Below are 21,100 nucleotides of genomic sequence, written 5' to 3'. Positions count from 1 at the left end.
GTAGGTGCAAATTGCACCAAAAGAAGCTTAAAGTAGGGGGAAGGTGCTTTTGGTTTTTTGGTAGAGTAAAAGCAGATTTTGGGCTAAAGCATGCGTGGTTTAGAGCAACTTCAAGAGGTTGCTAATCTTACCCCAATACTTTTGTTAGGGAAAAAAAGGAGAAAAAACGAACTCCAATAGTCCACCTAAACCTTCCCCAATTTTTTAGCAACGCTAAAAAATAGCCTACTACCATGTATATTTTAGCGTTGTCATTCCTCCACCAATCCTGATTCCTGCACGCTCGCGTGTCCCTTCCGATGGGCCCAATACGATGACGTGGCCTGTTTTAAAATATTGGGGGCTATTTATTAGCGATCTGCTGTGGATTGATATGTTTTTGGAATTTTTTTTTAAGAACCCCAATACATAATTTTAGGGAAGAATTTTTGGAGTACTCATGGAGTTGCTCTTAAGCCCTTTGGTTGTTTTTTTTGGCTTTTGCACACAGGTTGGAACAAAGGCATATAGGGCCCGCCCTAGCTATCGATTCGTATCCAAGCCCAGCACGCGCGGTACTGAGGCCCAGCAGAAGCCACTCTCCTCCCTCATGCCGTCATGCGCACTCGCCGCCCTTGTGTTTCCTCTTTACTAGTCTTTCAAACCTTGCGCCGCCGCCGGCCGCCGTCAATCCTGCGACTGCCCGCCGCCCCCCGCGTCCACGGAGGTCTCCGAGCCAGGCGCCTCCACGAGCTTGCCAGGTACGCTCATCTCTCCGCCTGGGCGCCGCGCCGCCGTATCCTATTTCCCCAACGGCCGTTGCTCCCGCGCGTCCACTGAGGTCTCCGAGCCCGCGTCCTCCCCGCTTGTCCTCCTGCTCGCGCCGCCTGCTAGCCTGTCTGCAGCCCGCATGCGCCGCCGCATCCCGCCGGGCCGCGCGCATCACGTTCTCGCCCCCAGCCATGCTGCCCGGGACGCCGCTTCTAGGGGGCCGGGGACCTCTGCCGCCTGCACATGCAGCCCGCCCTGGACGCGACGGTAGAGACAGGCCAGCAAGTGAGAGAGAACAGAGGGAGTAGAAACTAGAAAGGGAGAAGGAATATGGAAAGACAGAGCAGAGAGAGTAGAGAGAGTTCGGGGGACACAGAGAGAGCAGAATGGGGGAGAGCGAGAAAACGACAGAGCTAGAGAGAAACTGAGAGCAATGTGGGATTATTGAACTCTTCACTCTCAATTTGGCAGATTTCTTTGTGCTGTGATTGGATTATTGCTGCAATTTAATTCCCATGCGTGGTGATGTTGCAATGCAGGAAGCTCATAGCGAGGAGTAGGGGCTTAGATTTGAGAGATCGGTTGGAATTGCTCTTAGTTACACAGTCAGGAAGACAAGACATTAGTTAGGTAGTTTTTTTTATCACTTTATATATTTTCACCAAATTTGTCGTATGATTAAGCATGGAATTAAAATATCATCTGAATTATACATTTATGTGGCTGTATGTGATTGGGTGTTGGCAGTTTAGGCGGTTAGAATTTATAGATATGGCTCTAGTCTTGTGGATTCATCAGCTCCGCCCATGGAACACATGCTAACATTTGTCAAATCATTTCTCAATTCTTACCTGAAATTGTCTATGCCCTGCCTCATTTAACCTGGATGAATAAGATTGTAGTAGCTTTGATCTTTCAACTTGATATTGATTTACTCATAACAATAATTCAGTTTGCACCTAATGCATGACGTCATTCTTTCAGGTTCAGGTGCCAGACAGCTGCTTCTTAGAAAAGCGGGTCTCAGAAAAGCAATTCCAAACAGGGCCTATCCATATTCCTCCCCAGCCGCTGCTATGAAGCCTGCTGACAACGAGGCAGCCGCCGTGGGGAAGGCACGGCACAAGGACAAGAAGCAGAAAAGGAAGAAGCAGAACGATGCCACAGATGACCACTGTGGTGCCGCAATAGCCAAGGAAGGTGCACCCCATGAGAAGAAGAAGCAGAAGCAGATGAAAGATGGGGGTGAGGTGGAGGAGAAGATGAAAATGCTGAAGCCGACTGTGAGCATTGCCGTTGCTGGCTCCATCATTGACAACGCCCAGTCCCTCGAGCTCGCTACCCTGGTTTGTGGCCCTCCCTATTATGGTGCAACGATTCTCGCAGCTCGGAAGCTTACAAGGGCATCTCCCCTGTTTCAGCTAGCTGGCCAGATCGCCCGTGCTGCAACAGTCTTCCGCATAGACGAGGTCGTCGTCTTCGACAGCACTCCCACTTCAGAGAATGGTGACACAGGTGACGGTGAAGAGAGTGGCGCGCGTTTCCTTGTTCGGATACTGGAGTATCTGGAGACTCCGCAGTACTTGCGCCGGCGTCTTTTCCCCATGCACAAGAACCTAAAGTTTGTGGTGAGATGTCAAGCAATGTTGTTGTGTTAGCATTTGATGAATGATGATTTCTGCTGGTGCTAATTGTGCTGTGCTATTTCTGACATGCAGGGATTGCTTCCACCACTCGATGCGCCACACCATGTGCGCAAGCATGAATGGTCTGAGTTTCGTGAAGGTAATATCTTTCCTGGTGCTGTTGGTATCAATTTTTAATTGCTGAACTCACAATGCGCGCTGAACGTTTGGAATGTACTAAATCTTTATGCTTCTTGGGCACATGACCATAAATGTGTATTTTGTAAACTAGAATAGGGTCATTTAGTGATCTTTTACTAGTCTAGCTTGCACATCTTCATTCAATTGTTATCATTTCCTTTGTTCTGGCATTTGGAAGGGGTGATCAAACTGGGTTGGTATATCTATATGACAATTATCCTGCTCGTTCAAAGGAGACACTTTAAGGGTGGGATCTTTTTGACACTGCTAAACTATTGAAAGTAAACTCTGTACTAGCAGTATGGTGGGGAGATATGTTATTCAAACATACAATTAAGTGAAGTGCAAAAGAATTTGGCTACACCAAATTGACATTTAAATATCTGGGAGTAATTCTATATTACTTAAAGTTCATTCTTCTGTTAAATTTGACCAAAAGGAAGTAGAAACTCGACAAGGGGGGATACTCATATCACTCATTTGGGTTTGTTATAAGAAAGTGCCATGTTTTGAATCTGGGTCAGGACAGGAGTTTTAGAGTTAAATGCTTTAACTGGTCCCCCGCAAGAAGCTTGGCATGTAAGAAAAAGATAATTGTTACTATGCACAAAAAGCCTATCATCTTTGTGTTTCTTGGAACTTATTTGGAGTATGAGGTTGAATTTTAAATGGTATTTCAACATAGACGGCAGCTAGCATATTTGTTAGGATTTTTGTCATGTTGATTTGGTGCCCGAATTGAAAGTCTTTGCATCTAATTATTTGTTTTACTATGCACTATGTATCTCTTCTAGCCTAAGGTATTGGTTCCAATTATTTATAATCATATTCCACTCATTCATGTTGTATAATCTTCTGCATCACACATTGACATTTCTGATTCAACATATGCTTACATGCTACTGAATTTAGACAGGTGTAACATTGGAGGGTGATCGCTCAAAGGGAACCCTTGTTGATGTGGGATTAAGCAAGGTATGTATGGTACCTTTAATGCCCTTTTTCTTGTTCTCCACAACAGTTTCTGGGGATAGAATTTTGCTGAGTTAGAAGACATGTCGAATAATTTTGTGTGCAACCTGGATAACTGCATCTAATAAAATTATGCTTGCAAAATCTGATGCAAATGTTATTTGTAGGGTTCAAGAGGCTAAGACTATTAAAATACCTATTCAATTCTTAAATGTTTTCAAAGTGAGTTATGTTTGAGGAGATAAGTATGATAAAAGTTGATGTGCAATGGTTTGCATCATTTTGTAGTTTATAGTGAGGATGGATTTAACGTTGCAATGTAAGTTAATATTTTTTATACTTGACATAAAAGCCGAGAAAACACCATGTGTTCAACTTTGACAATTTATGTCTTCGGTAAATTAGAGAGTTCCAAGTTCCTAAGACAGCAATGCGTTACCATAGAAAAAGTGGAGACTGTATATTTGGCTTCATTTATGCTTTGAAACACTTAAATTAGGTGTGGAACTAAGCATGTGTTTGGTTTTGGGACCAAGTGGAACGGGTTGGGTTCATCCCACTTTTGTGGGTTGGGTTCAACCCATCTCATGTTTGGATGAGAGGGATGGGTTCGTTCCAGTCTTTTGTTTGGTTGGAGGTGTTGTGAGGGATGGGATGGATACCATTTTAACACCGTTAGCAACGGGTCCCACCTGTCAGCTGCGGGGCCCACATGTCATCCTCACTCACCTTATCTTCTTCCTCTAGCCACCCTCTCTCTCCCCTACCGGCCGGCCTCCCTCACCGTGCTGGTCTCCCCCGCCGGTGTCTTCCTCCCCCGCCACGACAGCCTCATGCGCCGCCGACGTAGGAGGTCATAGCTCCAGCCTCCAGCTTGGGTAGTGCTTGCTGGTGGGGTGGGGGACGTCGACAACAAACAAATTGAGCGCTCGGCTGCGATACTGGCCACCTGGGACGACGGGCAACAATGGCGTGGAGGACAACGGGGGTGGGGACGACGACACCTGGCAGTGATGGTGGATCCGGGGGGCGGAGGCTCCCTGACTCGGCGACGGTGCACAACAGAGAGGTGAAGGGGAGCGGAGAGGCCGATTTTTGGGCTTTAGAGGGTGGGACGGTGTAGCACGGGATGGCTGGATTAGCAGATGGGGGTGGGTGGGCAGCGACTGGAGGGGCATGGTGACGGGATGGGGGCGGGCGGGCGGCGACTGGAGGGGTGCGCCGCCGGTCCCTTCCTCTTCCCCGCGCTGTCTTCCCCGCTGCCCCTTCTCTCCGTAGCGCCGCCAGCCCGTTCCTCTTCCCCGCCAGTCGCTATGGCCGGAGGCCGGAGCTCACGCTTGCTCTCACGCGAAACGGCACTGCAACGCCGTCCAAGTGGGTTGGATGCTTCCGCTCAATTTGGGCGGACGCACTCGACCCTCATCTGAGGGGAATATTCTCCTCAGGGACGGACCTAACCCACTTCATTTTTCAACCAAACACAGGTCCACGTGGGTCGAACCCGTTCCAACCCAGTTGGACCCTCAAACCAAACACACGCTAATTGATCAGCCTAATCTTTTATTTCTTAGTGTCCCAAAAAGAGGCTTGTAGTTGCATTTGGGTTTGTTCCGGGTCTGTTTATGAGCTTAGGCAACTTGTAAGTGAGGAGGCTATCAAACATGACAACCTATGGGAGTATGTAAATTGAGCAAACCCTTGAATATATCCTGCTTGGGTTAGTTGGTTCTTTTTCAGTAGTCCTGATAAGGCTTTTCAAGAGATACGGTGAAGCTAGGAAAAAGAAAAGCCCTAACATTCTGACAGATCTCAATTTTCATTTCCAGATCAAAACAGGATTTCACAATGTATATTATCTAATCTGTACTTAGATGATTTAATATAAAAATATATGTAAAACAAATGAACACTACAATGCAATGGATTCGTACTGATTCTATTTTGTCATGCTTCTGTAGAATGTTCTTGTTGAGCAAATACTAGAACCAGGGAAAAGGGTAACTGTAGCCATGGGAACCAATCGTGACCTAACAACAGGTAAACAATTTATTTCATGGATTGCAATAAATACTACTGTATTGATATTTCTTTGTCTATGCTTTTTCCAATGCCTAAGAAATTATAATCCTCAGTAATCTAGATAACCCTCATGAGGACAATTCCTAAGCATTTACATTTGTGTTTTCAACTCTTCTACTGTTATAGCAAATGTTCAATAGAAGTTATGGTGCTTGGAAGGTACCTTAGGTACCTCCCTTATAAAATAATCGAACCATTGATCTTTTTAAGGGCAGTGTAGGAACAGAGCTGTCTATAAACGTCAGCTGGACACATGTCATGCAGGTTGTGGGGACAAACACGGCTGAGGTGTGGCTTGAGAAACCCTTGCACGCTTCTCTCAGTTGCCGGCAAATAAATAGAAGGGAAAACCCCTGAGAAACTGCTGCTTCATCTCATCTCAAAATCGTCCATGTTCACTCATGTTCATGTGAGTTTATCATTGTGTTTTTGAGTTCTCACCAGCGTTCCAGCCCAGGAAACTCTTTCATTCTTTCCCTTCTTTGGCCTATCCATCGTTGACCTGTTGCCGAGAAAGCGAAAGGCCGTGCCATGCCTGATAGCATGCAGCTCCGTATCCAAAATTCTATCCTGCTCAGCGAACTCCAGATGCAAGCAAGAGTGCCTTTTCTTCCTCTCTTCAACCATCGGATTGGCAGCCCCAATGATCACTGCTAATCCTTGTGAGAATCATGCAAGAAACACAGATAAGGTGCTTGAAGGATAGCATACCGCATGATCACCTACAATAATTCTTTTAATTTGGAGTTTTTGTCTACATAATTTCTGTGGCTGAAGATGATGCGGCTGCGATGCTCAGAAGAAACATCTGTAATACTGGAACAAAGTTATTGGAGAAGTACTAAACTACCCTCCGCACTAATTTTGATGCGAATGAAATTATCTCTGTACCCTTCCACCTAATCATCTAATACTGCTCTGTAGTACCATCCCACGACTTAAGTAGCTTTTAATAGGTACTCAGTTTTGATAGTTTGGACTTGAACTAACAATAGAAGGAAGATACCTAAGATTTCTTACCATCAAGCATGTAACAACTCATTTGTGAAAAATGATGTGTATTCATTCACGATATGTACTTTGGTTGTTGCTTCCTGTTCCAATTTTTTATGTTTCTCATTTCAGCTCATAAGTCTGGTTGTTATCAATTTATTCTTCTGATGTTTTTTTTGAACTATGTACTGTGCTATCTTGCCATTGTACTAACTGCATTTGTATTTGCATCTAGCTTGCATAAGGGAAGTTGTTCCCCCCTCCACCCCTAGGGAAGAGATGGGATCTTATTGGGGCTATAAAGTGCGTTATGCTTCAAATTTAAGTGGTGTTTTAAAAAATTCCCCATACAAGGTACTGTTTTCGCAATCCCAATTTGTTCAGAAAATTTGAGTTACTAACTAACTTCCCTTCATTTATTCATTTACTATTTCCACCATCTCTAGGAAGAATATGACCATATCATTGGCACTTCAGAGCATGGACAAATAGTTAATTCTTCGGAGCTGACCTTACCTTCTTTTAGGTATGCCATCTGTGGTCCTCAAAGACCACCTTGAGAGACCAATTTAGATTTGGTCTCTTTTACTCAGTTTAATGTGTTCAATTTTCTTGGGGGTGCTTCAGCTTTATTCAAGTGCACAAAACTGTATACAACAAAAAAAAACATTAGTCGCAAAGCAAGTTGGGGTAGGCTAGAGCTGAAACCCAACAAGACCAACAAGTAGACAGAACAACAAAAAGGAGATACAGTTTTGTTAAACAGTTGCAGGATGTTGGGGGGATCCCGGGATGGGGGCATGGGACATAGCTCCTTAATGAGGCCAGGGTGATTAGAAATTATTGTTCAGCAGAAATAACGGGACTACTCAGCGTACGGAAGCACACCAACATCACAGTGCAGTACCATGAACAGGAAGTTCTAACCAGAGGATGTATGCCCTCAAATGTCCCCTAGACAATGCCTTCTGTATGGACCATACAGGGGGCAGAAACGTAATCTTGAGGGTCGTTCCTAGCTGGCCCCAATGGCTATAAATACTATAAATACCAGCCTTGGGGCACTACCCAAACAGACAACTAGGAGTCAGACACTTGAACACGCGATCCCCTAAAAGCCCTATGGAACCTTGACTTCAGGCTCCAGGGCCCCAAAATACTTGCTTGGGCTTTGTAACCACCAACACTGTATATCATCAAATATTCAAATAACTGTGGAATGTGTCACCTGTGCTAGGAGAATTACATGAAGTGTGGTTTTTGTTTAATAAACTTGAAATCAGTCTACAGTTCTTAAATACAACCCCAATTTGTGAACATGACCAAGGTTCTTGCTAAGCACATTAGCTGCTGCCCTAGTCTTTGTTTTAAATCATCGTGAGTGGATAAAGATAAATATTAAACTAAGGTATGATGTACCTTCACTTAATCAATGAAACATTGTAGTAAAATTCTCTGTGCAAGTATTTGTACTATTTCTGTAATCCAAAGGCGTGTATTGTAACCAGGCGTCTTGTGAGTAAAATTTACACCATGTATACATGCACCATTGTTAGAGTCTATCTAGCTACTTATGAGGCTTCATTTGACAGGCACCTTCTGATTGCGTTTGGTGGACTTGCTGGTTTGGAAGAAAGCATTGAAGAAGATACAAATTTGAAAGTATGGCTGTTCTCTTTTTTACAATACTTGCATGAAAATTAGGAGTTATGAAAGCATTGTCTATGGTTGAATTAAGAACATTAAAACTGTTAACATTGCATGAAAATCTGAGCTAATTTGCTAGCTGAAAATGTTCAACTTTCATTTGTGGGGCTCTTTCATTTGATTAATGGTTGTCATACTGTTAGTTCTGTTGGCATTAAAGTTGCATATTTTTTCTGACAGGGTAAACATGCGAATGATGTATTCACATCTTATTTGAATACGTGCCCCAACCAAGGGAGCAGAACAATAAGAACAGAGGTACCTGCTTTTTAAGCTTTAAAAAAGTTCATTTGTTATGAAATCTGTTCATGCTAACAATAAAAGCCAACCTTTTCCAGGAGGCCCTTCTCATTTCCCTCCAATACTTCCAAGATCCCATTAGACGAGTAGAACAGCAGATGTAGGTTGTCATACAGATGCATGCAAATCCGTCCTTGGGCAACAAAAAGCTGGTTGCTATAGAGCTCCAGTGGTGACAGTAAGTTTTCTCACAGAAAATTTTGGCCTGTTGCCTATGTGACAGTGAATTTTAGACAAGAGTTGGCCAGCTGTTCTGAACATCCTACTGCTGTGGCGAAAATTTTATGTAGAACTGATTTCACTGTGTTAGGTGGCCATTTCAATGTATCCAGTGGTATCCAAGGGGACATATCTATCGTTGTTTCATGCCGTTGACCATGTACCAACAACGAAGGATTTCTGTTAATGCCGAAGGTAGTGCCTTGGTAAAGGCTGCCTTGTTTCCGTTTCTCTTTTTTCAACCAAGCTAAATTTATCCTTGAGTTCTACCAAGTCAATATTTAAAGAGTAAATTTTAAAAATCTACAACAATTTTGACATTTGTTGGTGCTTATTTTAAAATCCTATAACTATTTCGACAAGCTTTGTGACAAACTACAGTTTTATCAAAATAGTTATAGGTTTGGGCAGAATTGTAGGTTTTTTCAATGTCTCAAGTTGTAGTTTTGTGTAAAACTTATATTCAATAGTTATATATATGGGTTATCGAAATTTAGTCGTTTTAAGATATGAGTTGGTAGGTAATGTTATTGTCTGTTTTGGTGCCAATGTGCTTAGTTGGAGCGCGAATGCACCACTTGATTACCCATCGCCATGTACTTCTGTTTTTATTTCTCCATTAGTGACGGTTCATGAATTGCAGTTCTTGGATGTCCACCTTAAAAAGACTTTCCTGAATGTTCCTACTAGCTAAATTTCTGCCCCCTCTGTTTTTAATATATGATGCTTCAGATAACTAATCAACGCAATATACTTTCTATAATTTAAAAGTATATAGTGCTTACAATAAGCTAATTAATTTTATATTAAATGTCATATAAATTTTAAAATGCGGGGAGCAAGATCGATCCACCCCTTTACCAAAGTTACGATAATGTTTTCTTTTTCAAGAATATATGAGCTGTGTATCTTTATGTAAAGAAGAAAATATGGTTTATAATGCGGGTCGGATCGGTGCGTGCTTAGTTCGGGTCGGTTACACAGGTGCACCTTACGGCGGTAAACAACTCCAACCAGTTGGGGAGCCATCTATGACTATCTAGCTAGCTATCCTGCGGGATCAGCACTAGCTGTTGCAATGGCGACCCAATTCCTTGCAAGACGCCTTTGGCACCGGCCCTGAATCCAGAGGCTAACCTCCTCTCGACGATCTCCCGGAGCAGCTGCGCAACTCTGCCATACGTTTGGCTGAAGATGCACGCGTCCCGTTCTTTCCATCACTGTGGTTGGAACATGCAACCATGGATCACTGCGCAATGGATCGACTTCTGTCTCACTGAATATGGTAGATTCTCGCGCATAGACCGCGATTGCCGTCTCAGTCACTAAAGCATTGCTTCACGAGGCCTCCCCGTCCTACTATACAGGATGTTTCGCTGCTACTCGGCGCTGCTATCACAGACACTGCACGTCATGGCGGCTCTGAACAAACGTGGCACGATTCTACCTCCGTTTCTCGAGTTTTAGACGGTCAGTGTGAATTGATGTTTCTATTTCCCTCTTATCTTTTTCTGTTTCCTGGATATGTAATCCCTATGTATTTAAAGATAAAGTTGATCATGTTCGGTGCAACAACCACAAGAATCACATTACATCTCCTATTAAAGCTGCTTATTATGCACCGAGCTCTCATCAATCTTGCTCTCAGACTGTCCTACTCCTACCTTGGCTAGGGATATGGCTTATCACTAAACTTTATGCAAAATACACCATGTGTTTTACACAGAATCACGGGTAGCGAATGTGAATGATTCATAACATAGTTCAGCAGTAGGTGCTTGTCTGCTACACCACGAACTCACATAAGCATAGCACACTAGTGACAATTTATATCGACAACTTTCATGCTCTCACTCGATCTTCAAAGACTGTACATTCAGAATTCTAAAGAGTACAGGATGAAATGACTTTCAGCAGCCAAGGCACGCAAGAGACGTGCTGCTTCTAGCTAGAGGTGGCCACGCCCAAGCCGAAGGGAAAGCAGTAGCCATTCCTGTCATGTAACGTTGGACTGGCAATCCCAGCCGAGATACACCGAGGGGATTGACATTTTCTTGATGATATCCATGGCGAGAGGCATCTTGTTCTGGCCCGTGCCGGCTCTGACTGCTATATACGGTGATTGGAGCATGGTCCGAGCTACAGTATTGAGCTGAGGTCTATCATCGAAGGTGATGGTAGATTTGCGTTGATTCACAGATCTATCAACACAAACATGTGCCTGTAGACCACAGTGGTCGGCCCAAAGGATCGATTGAGCATTGCTTCACAATGCCTCCTATTCCTACAAGCACATAGACAAGTCATGGCAGCTTCCAACAAACACAGTGCACTCCTATCTCCGAGGTTCTGATAGTCAATATGCCCTCTTCTCCTTTTCTGTTTCCTTTCTGACATGTACTCCCTATTGAAAGAGAAATCCATCATCATTGATGCAACAACCTCAAGATTCACATTACATTCTATTACATTAAAGCTTATGCACAATATAATTCTCTTATGGAGGCACAATATAAAGCCTCTTATCGATCCGACTCCCCCACTGTCCTACTTCTACCCAAAGTAAAACTTTATGCAAGAATTCACTGTGCATTTTACAGTACTGATCACCCTGGTGTCTCGTTTCGTCGTACTCTCAACAATGCAATACATGACGTTCAACTTGTCAACACCATAATCTTGTGTGTTGATGCTTCCTTAGATAGCATATCTGCGGACTAGCTGGATGAAATCGGCGACAAGGCGATTGTCTACCACAAAGTCACCGAGGTTTATGTGGATCTCTTATCAAATCGATCATTGTTACATTTAGATGATATATAGTCATCAAATTTATTATCTCGATAAGCATAGGAAACAAGTGACATGTCTCGATCTATAGACAATTTCTCGTAGTATCGTCCTCAAGACCACTACTTTCGAATTTCTAAAAAAGAGGAAATTCTTTCAGCAACAGACATTCTTTTACCGAATTTCAGCAGTGAACATGGCATAAGAGATGAGCTGTGCAGGCGTGGAGGCACAAGCGTGGCGATAATGCACTCTGCGCATGACATCGTCAGACCTTCGTTTCTGGTGGCATTGGCCTAACGGGCATGAGATGAACAAAGGGCTAAGGCCATCTTCTTTGAATCACAAAAATACATGAAGACATCAATCTCAATCTTGAACCCTTTCCTTTTTCCGGAGTATGCCCCAATATCAAAATACCAGGGACAAGCTAAGGAAGGCTAAAGATGCTACTTAATTGAAAAGGAAAAAAATATAATTAGCAATCCATCTGCATCAAGAGCTTGCCGTACCATCTCCTGTTGCCTGACAAGCCTGGTTACACTTCCGAGTCAACCCCCACCGGCATCGTCATCTCCATCACAAGAACCAAGGTGCGCGAGAGACTTTCTTGCTAGGCGCCGACGACCCACCCTGTTCTTGCTTGGTTGGAACATGCACCGTGTTGCAATGGAGAGTCATGCTATTTGCTTTATGGCTGGAGATGGTAGATTAGCGCTGGTCCGCATTTATCAACACAAACTAATGGTCGCTGTAGAACTTGACAGGATCCTCGTCGCCATTGATTGGGAGCTAGCACATCCATACTGCTTCCTGCAAGCTCTAGCTTCCGGCATGTCTGATCATTCCCCTCTCCATTTGGCCACTAACGCCGCATTCAGCTCTAAGTGCCATTTCCATTTTGAAAACTGGTGGACCAAACTGCCAGGATTCATTGAGGCCGTGCAGAAGGGCTGGACATGTCCTGACCAAGCCTCCGATCCGTTCACAAGGTTGGATATTTTGCTCAAGAGAACAGCTCGCGAGCTCCAAAGCTGGAGCCAGCGCAATGTTGGGCAGCTTAAGGTTCAGTTGCTCGTCGCCAGGACGATCGTTCAATGGCTGGACAGGGCACAGGAGGAGCGGACGTTGACGGCGCAGGAGGCTCAATTGCGTAAAGAACTTAAGCTCAAAATACTCGGGCTATCCTCTTTAGAAAGGACAATGGCACGCCTCCGATCACGCATAACCTTCTTGCGTGACGGTGATGCCAACACACGGCTCTTTCACATTCAGGCAGGCCATAGAGCAAAAAAGAAATTCATTGCAAAGTTACAACAAGGTGATCGGGTGGCCTCTACCCAGGATGAAAAAGAGTTGATGTTGTTCAGCCACTTCAACAGCATCCTCAGCATGGCTCCAGCCAGAACCGAGATCATCGACCTGGCAGCTTTGAAAATTCAGCCAGCCCAACTTCAGCACCTAGAACAGCCGATTTCTGAAGAAGAGGTGTGGAGCACTGTTAAATCCTTCCCAAACGACAAGGCACCCGGGCTAGATGGATTCACGGCAGAATTCTACAGGGCAGCATGGCCTGTGATCAAGCAGGATGTAATGGCGGGGTTCAACGCATTCTTCAGAAACAACTGCATTCAGCTACGTCGCCTCAACGGTGCTTTGATCACCTTGCTGCCCAAAGTCGATGAACCAGAGAATCCGGGGGACTACAGACCGATTAGCCTGATTCATAGCTTTGGCAAGCTCGTCGCCAAACTCCTTGCAAATCGCCTTGCGCCCGAACTGCAGCGCCTCATCAACACTAACCAAAGTGCCTTCATCCACAACCGGTCCATCCACGATAATTTTAAATTCATCGAGCAAGCGGCAAGGACGTTACACCGTAAGAAGAAGGCCACCCTGCTCTTCAAACTAGACATCTCCAAGGCGTTTGACACGGTTAACTGGCCGTTCATGTTGCAAGTCCTTGCTGCAATGGGGTTTGGCACCAAGTGGCGCGACTGGATCTCATCCCTGCTTTGCTCTGCCACCACACGAGTTCTTCTGAATGGTGAGCCTGGCAGGCTCATACACAATGCGAGGGGGCTACGGCAGGGCGACCCACTCTCGCCAATGTTGTTTATCATCGCCATGGAGGTGCTACACAAGCTTTTCAACAACGCTGCCCACGCAGGAGTTATCAGCGCTCCACCGGATGCAGGAATTCAGCACCAATGCTCTCTATACGCTGATGATGTCATGCTTTTCGTTACACCTGCCATTCAGGATTTGGTTACCGTAAAGGAGATCCTAAGTTTCTTCGGAAATGCCTCAGGCCTACATACCAACTTGCAGAAAAGCATGATAGTGCCAATTGCATGCACAGATGAACAACTGCAACCGATCAGTAATATCCTACCGGCCAAATTGACTGACTTCCCCATTCAGTATCTGGGCCTCCCCCTGATAGTAGGGCGTCTAAAGAAGGTTCACCTCCAGCCTCTGGTCGATCGAGTTGCCAGCACCATCCCAACGTGGAAGGCAGGCCTCATGAACAAAGCGGGGAGATTGACCATGGTTAAAGCTGTTATGACATCCATCTGCACCCACACTCTCATCTCCCTGAAGGTGCCAGACTGGGTCTTTCAACAGATTGACAAACGCCGGCGAGGGTTCCTTTGGGTTGGAAAACAGACAGCTTCTGGGGGCAAGTGCTTAGTAGCTCGGACTACTTCTTGCAGACCCACGAACTTGGGAGGACTAGGCATTATAGACCTCAGGATTGCATCTTATGCACTGAGGATGAGATGGCTTTGGCTCAAGAAAACCGACACCGACAGACCTTGGAGAAAACTGCAGTTTCAGTTAGGCAATGACTCAATGCTGCAGCGCTTCAATTCAGGTACAAATTGGTGATGGTAATTTGGCCCTCTTCTGGATTGACACATGGAACGGAGATTCATCCCCAAGCATTGTGGCTCCTGATCTGTGCAAGCTCGTCAGGACGCGGATAAAGAACAGGCAGACAGTGGCTGACGGTTTACAGCACAAGCGGTGGATAAGTGCTATTGTTGGACCGCTAACAGTGCCGGCCATTCACCAATATGTCCAGCTTTGGCACCGAATGCAGCAGGTGCAGTTAACAGCGGGAGTTGAGGATTTGGTCACATGGAGATGGGAACCATCCGGCACCTTTTCATCCAAATCCGCGTACAGAGCTTTCTTCCTCGGTGCAGCTAGCTCGGCCGCAGGAAAACTCATATGGAAAGCATGGGCGCCTCTGAAAGTGCGTTTCTTCGTGTGGCTCGCCACCAGAGATAGGCTCTGGACAGCTGTTAGGCGCCATAGGCGAGGATTGCAGTCTAACACAACTTGCACACTTTGCGACCAACAACCACAAACAGCTGATCACCTCTTCGCCCACTGTCTGTTCTCACAGGAAATTTGGCACTCTGTCAGCTCGATCTTGCAACTCCAGAACCATGCGCCATCTCAGGAAATGAAACTGATTGATTGGTGGATTCAAAAGCGCCAAGGGCTAACCAATCCACAGTGAAAAGGGATGGATTCAAGTTTCATGCTTATCTCATGGAAGATATGGAATGAGCGTAATAATCGCGTCTTCGACAAAGGAGCCCCAAAGACGCAGGCGGTCCTACTGCAAAGACGTTCTTACTGAAGCAGCGTCATGGTGCACCTAGTCAGTCAGTTTAGGATGGCCACTACCGGTTGGTGTGCAGCAGCATATCTGATCAGCGTTTGGCGTCTTTTGTTTTCTTTTCTTTCTCTCGGTTGCTGGTTTCCTATGTAATCTTCCCTAACTCTCGTAATCGTGTACGTGCACCCGGTAAGACCCGCGTTGTATCAACTTTGTTATTTTTCTTCTAAATCGAAAGATACACAACTCTCTTGTGTATTCACGAAAAAAAGAACACGGCTTCCTGCTCCAAAGGCTTGAGCATTGCTTCATGATGCTTCCCAGTCCTACAGGATATTTCACTGCTACCCAGCCACAACAAACTACAATCACAGACATTGCAAGTCATGGCCGCTTTGAACATACAGAACGCATTATATTTGTTTCTCAAGGTTTAGATGGCTAATGTGAATTGTTGTTTCGCCCATTGTTTCGTTGACCTGTACTAGCTATTTAATTTATAGAGAAATCCATCTTGTTTGGTGCAACAACCACAGGAATCATATAAATGATCTCCTTTTAAAGCTTAGACACAACATAATGGTCTTATCAACCCTGCTCTCAAACAGTTCTACTGCTACCCAAGTAACATATTGTGGGACAACTTGGTTAGAGCTTAGGCAAATCATTGAACTTTATGCAAAAATTCACCATGTATTTTAAATTTTTAACTCATGTTTTCTGCTGGACTTTAACTCCGAGTTCTGATTTCAGGGTTGCTTTGACGGTCTAAAAAATGAAGCCCTGCACGAACATAGACTAAAACTGATCCATTTCTGTTGGCAAACAGGAGCCCCGGCTTCAATAATGTATCGGTGTAATGATGTATTGCATTCTTGAGAAATTGATGATGGACTCTGTTGGTATTGTAACAGGCACTTGAGCAAACATGACTCAATAAAACCACCGGTATTTTCGAATCAAAACCAAATATATCGTGTTGGTGCAATGCACTGTGCAATATGATTAGTGCCACACACCACTGAAATCCAGATTGTAGATATCATGTAGTGCGCATCTAACTGACTGAATGTAACTTGCTGTCGTTCAACAAGTTGCCACAATCTTTGCACGTTACTCTGTTTTTGATTCCTTCTACTCTTCTAGTAAGCACCCATAACTTGTCACTTCATCAAGAAAATGTAAACAATTCACCTTGTATTTGTATTTATTAACTAGGTATATGCCCATGCGTTGCTACGGACTTAACATTAGCATTAGAAGGACAATATTACCGTAAAGGAGATTTCATTATTATATATAAATAAAACATAAAATTGCATGGACGACAAGCTTAAAAAGAGGCATTCTAATTGGCTTATTTGTTCATATAGATTATTAATTGCATCACCTGAATTGCACCTAAATTATTTCTTTTCCTTCATACTCCATATGCCTTTCACTGAGTCACTATCTTCTCTCCTGTTTCTCTACCTCATTGCAGCCAACAGCAAGAGCACCAACCACATTTATTCCCCTTTTCTCAGTGTGCACAGGCCAGCGGGTAAACTGTCGGTCTCGGCAGTTAGCTCATCAGTAAGTTTTACCATTGTAACCAGTCACGACAGCGAGCAGCTGCGCATGGTGACACTCCAATCAGTAGTTAAAAGATGCCGCTTTGAGCGGCTAACCAGCATTGAGGATGATATTTAGAGGGTTATGAAAATTTTCCACAATGCACATCAGACACAGTTGAAGAGTAAAATTGCTCACCGCGGAAGATCTGACAAAACTTCCACTCATTGCCATGAAGATTCTTTGCAATCAACTCCTGGCAGGGAGGTTGCTAAGTGAAATCGTACATGGTTATTGGCAAATCAAAAGAATCGGCAATTAAATTCACTTTTTGTAACAAAACCAGTTAAATGAACTGAAACTTGACATAAGCTGCATTGATCCAGCAAAGACATTTTTAGCTGCTCGATGGGAACAGAGAATCCATCATGCCTGCTTTGTGTCACTTGCAGTTAATGTTTCATTGTTTTAATTGATATTAGCCCATCTCCAGTCCCCACACTGGAGTCGCTATGAGAACTTCCAATATAAACCTAACCAGATAACATTTAAAATGGAAGACAAAGTTAGTTTCTGAAAGATGGAGGTTATGGCATTACAAAGTAGATGTGCCAGCTAATCTACTATTGTGATTTTTTGTGATATCTGTTCAAGAAAAAAGGACCAACAGACAAATAACAACCCAGTTCGCCTACAGACAATAGAATCAACCCGGGACCTAGCCAATTTCTGGCTCTGCCCCTAGCTTCCACGGTAACCATCATGCCCGTGACCACTATCCCTGCCTCCGACACCTTCTGCAGTTAATAATGTTTCATGGAATCATGTTATAAGACCACTTGAAAGACAAATAAGAGAAAATTCTATTCCAAAACTTGGATAACAACTCAGAGTAAGGTATTTGTATTAATCACTCAAATGGTGAACACAAAGCAACATATTATATGCAATTTTTGTTTATGGGTAATAGGCCACTGAAATATTTTTGTAAAAACATTAAGGGCAGGATGACCAAGAGACCAAGACTCTCCTTGCCCTTATTAGGAACTATATCATTAGTAGAACTTCTTGGTGCTGTCATTTTAGGAACATAAATAATTGGAATGAGCAATCACATTTCCATGTGCACAGCATTCACAATGTCAAACTTGGAGAAAAAAATATAAGGAGAAGAAAAATGAATTTGAACCGGTTGACACGACCAGAAAGGTTCTGCTACAATCCATAAAACACCAATCACAAGATTTTCATGAGAATCGAACAAGGTGTGTTATATGTGATGCAACAATGCATGCTACATGATAGTGTCTTACTACTATACTGTACTGAAAATCAGGAAAAGACAACATAAGTGGCGTGCGGGTACTGTTAAGACCATGGACCTAGGCCACATCTTTACTAGTAGGGGCTACGTGCCGTAATGGATTGAGAGCCCTGTACCTCAATTCTAGCCTGTAGGCCCGTTTGGCTGTAACAGTGTAGCTATGTAACGCAAGATAGAAAGCGTGGAGGATATGGAACAAGTGAATAGCTAAAGCTAAACCATAACCTTCTTCCTCCCTTCCGGTTTTTGAGGCGGTGTTGCCATGCTCCCTGCCGCGTGATTTTTCCAGCAAACCCTCTGACTATCTGTTGTTTGCATATCTGGTATCAGAGTTGAGTCATCCTACACGAGAATCACTTGAGTCCCACTAGAGTGGTAGGGATTTAGGGACAAATCGGAGGAAGAAATATTTCCAATTCGTCGGTGAATCCTGCAAAATCCTAGATGCGGCGACCTTGCGTGCCTCCAAGGGTTGATCTTGGCGTCCGTTCTAGCAATCGATCAACACCCCACCACCGATCCTCCAACCAATCCACCACCACCACCACCCAGATCGCCAAACACCGGTTCCAGTCCCAGCCCACCACCACCACCACCGCCGCCGCTACCACCCAAGCATCGTCAACGTGGTAGGAAGACACCAACACCGACGCTCATGTCCAGGATGTCCACGGCAGAAGAAAAGCTCAATCTGCTAGTCTCCGAGGTGAAAGCCCTGTAAAACGTGCAACTGAAGATCGCGACAACCGTCGAGGGGCTCCACGCATGGAGTTTGGGAGTCGACAAGTTCTCCGTTGGACTCAGCAAGGAAATTCAAGAGCTCACATCACGCATAGCTACAAGTATTGCTCCGACGAAAGTCCCACTGTACGAGGAAGGGGCATGGGCCAGCGGCCATGGCATCGCCACCAATCACCGGGGTACTAATGAGGGGACACCAATCCTCCATCACACCCTGGTCAAGGGTAAGCAAATCAACTCCAACACCCAACATTCAGTAGATCCCCATGACACTGGTACCCGGAGTGAGTTGCTGCCTACATATTCTAGCCAGAAAGGGTATAGGTTGCCTAAAACAGATTTTTCCAGATTTGATGGTGACCATCACATAATTTGGGAAGAGAAAAGTAAGAAGTACTTTGCTATGTATAATGTTCCTATGCATTTGTGGGTTCTCTTTTCCACCATGCACTTCTCTAGGAATGCATCATATTGGTTGCAAACCTATGATGCTCAACACAGTCTTAGTAGTTGGGTTGAATTATGTGTAGCTATTGAACATAGATTTGGGAGAGACCTTCGTAACCAGTTTATGAGAGAGCTTTTAAACCTCAGACAAACAGGCTCTTGAGAAGAGTATGTAGAAAATTTTGAACAAATTAGACACAAAGTGCTGTTGCACAATGATAAGTATGATGATGTGCTATTTATAAATAGATTCATTGATGGTTTGAAACCAGATATTAGAAATGCAATCTTACTCCAGAAACCTAGAACTGTTGATGCTGCTGCATCTTTGATTTCATGCAGGCTGAGCTACTGGAGGTCTCCCAGAGTCGTTTTTTGTCTAGAAGATCCAAGGGATTCTCAAGGTATACTGACAAGGCATCGACTTCCAGTGCACCTGTTGCCTCCCAAGGTGCACAGGGAACTGCACCTGTTGAAGTGAAAAGCAGTGGCAAGCCTAAAGGGGATGACAAGCTCTTCGTGCTCATGACATAGATAAGGAAGCTGGGTCTGTGTATGAAATTCGACGATAAGTGGAATCAGGGCCATAAGTACCCAGCTCAGGTACCTCTGCATGTGCTGGAGGAATTGTTTGGAACATTCCAGCTTGACACAACATCTCCGCCAGTGATAAGGAACCCTTAACATTATCTCAGTGTGCTGCTGCGGGCATTCAAGGGAGAAAGAATATCAGACTGCAAGGTCGCATTGACAAGTAGGAAATATTGATCTTAGTGGATTCCGGAAGCTCAGCCACATTCATTAGTGTAAGGACAGGTGGACCAGCTGGGATACTCCATAGAAGCAGTACATGAAGTCTAGGTGACTATTGCAAGTGGTGGTAAGATGACTAGTGACAGACAAGTCCCCAAGGTCACTTGGTGGACACAAGGCAACACCTTCTTTGCTTCTACAAGAGTCCTAGAATTGCCTCACTATGATCTAATTCTAGGAATGGACTGGCTCAAGCAATACAGTCCGATGTGGGTACATTGGAAATGGTAGAAAATGAGATTCACACATCATGGGAAGAGGATAAAATTCCAAGGTATCAAGGACTACACATCTCACTGTAAGAAACTCAAAATCAAGAAGCTTCAAGGGCTGATAAAAAAAGAGGGTGTTGCTCAGTTGGTTCGGCTCTCACCTGTCATAGAAAGCACACCAAACAATGCTATTCTAGAAGAGATACAATAGGTGGTTACTAAGAATGATCACCTATTCCAAGATCCCAAAGGATTGCCACCCAACAGAGCTTTTGATCATCACATACCATTGATTCCAAGGGTCAAACTAGTGAATGTGAAACCATACAGATACTCACCAACATAGAAAGATGAAATTGAGAGGAAGGTGAAGGAGATGCTGGCTAATGGCATTATCAGACCCAGCACAAGCCCATTTGCATCACCAGTCCTATTAGTCAAGAAGAAGGATGGCACTTGGCGATTCTGCATTGATTATCACCAACTAAATGCAATCACTGTCAAGAACAAATATCCTATACAATTGTGGATGAGCAATTAGATGAGTTGAAAGAAGCTGGATGGTTCACTAAATTGGATATGAAGTCGGGTTATCACCAAATACGACTCACACCAATAGATGAACAGAAAACAGCTTTCCACACACATCATGGGCACTGGGAATTCAGAGTCATGCCTTTAGGACTCACAAACGCACCAGCCACATTTCAAGCAATTATGAACACAATCTTTCAGCCCA

General features: G+C 44.3%; 1 protein-coding gene across 3 annotated transcripts; it reads left to right on the top strand.

Moving 5' to 3' along the window:
* The first annotated feature begins 549 nt into the window (after positions 1–549).
* LOC117845807 (uncharacterized) lies at positions 550–9,075 on the top strand. Of its 3 annotated transcripts, XR_004638147.2 has the most exons (13): positions 550–740; positions 1,290–1,380; positions 1,735–2,096; positions 2,172–2,378; positions 2,469–2,535; positions 3,493–3,551; positions 5,507–5,585; positions 6,856–6,974; positions 7,067–7,146; positions 8,213–8,282; positions 8,508–8,585; positions 8,666–8,805; positions 8,938–9,075. XR_004638147.2 is itself a non-coding variant. In XM_034726893.2 (12 exons), the coding sequence occupies exons 3-12, from the start codon at positions 1,827–1,829 to the stop codon at positions 8,729–8,731; spliced, it is 1,095 nt and encodes a 364-aa protein (XP_034582784.1). In that variant the 5' UTR covers positions 550–740; positions 1,290–1,380; positions 1,735–1,826; the 3' UTR covers positions 8,732–9,075. The 3 variants fall into 3 exon arrangements, 2 of the variants coding, with proteins under 2 accessions (XP_034582784.1, XP_034582785.1); XM_034726893.2 differs by having other exon boundaries at positions 8,666–9,075; XM_034726894.2 differs by lacking the exon at positions 1,290–1,380 and having other exon boundaries at positions 8,666–9,075.
* Positions 9,076–21,100: the final 12,025 nt, after the last annotated feature.

This window comes from Setaria viridis, chromosome 2 (assembly GCF_005286985.2).
Source record: "Setaria viridis chromosome 2, Setaria_viridis_v4.0, whole genome shotgun sequence".
Classification (NCBI taxonomy): domain Eukaryota; kingdom Viridiplantae; phylum Streptophyta; class Magnoliopsida; order Poales; family Poaceae; genus Setaria; species Setaria viridis.
Note: the sequence above shows the minus strand (reverse complement) of the source record. Positions and strands in the feature narration are given on the sequence as shown.

What these genes read in the sequence shown, in the direction of transcription:
- LOC117845807 (XM_034726894.2), top strand. Translation starts at nt 1,827, where the DNA reads ATGAAGCCTGCTGACAACGAGGCAGCCGCCGTGGGGAAGGCACGGCAC. An exon ending in CAATCGTGACCTAACAACAG is followed by an intron (nt 5,586 to 6,855) that starts GTAAACAATTTA and finishes ATTTGCATCTAG; the next exon opens with CTTGCATAAGGGAAGTTGTT. An exon ending in AAGAAGATACAAATTTGAAA is followed by an intron (nt 8,283 to 8,507) that starts GTATGGCTGTTC and finishes TTTTTCTGACAG; the next exon opens with GGTAAACATGCGAATGATGT.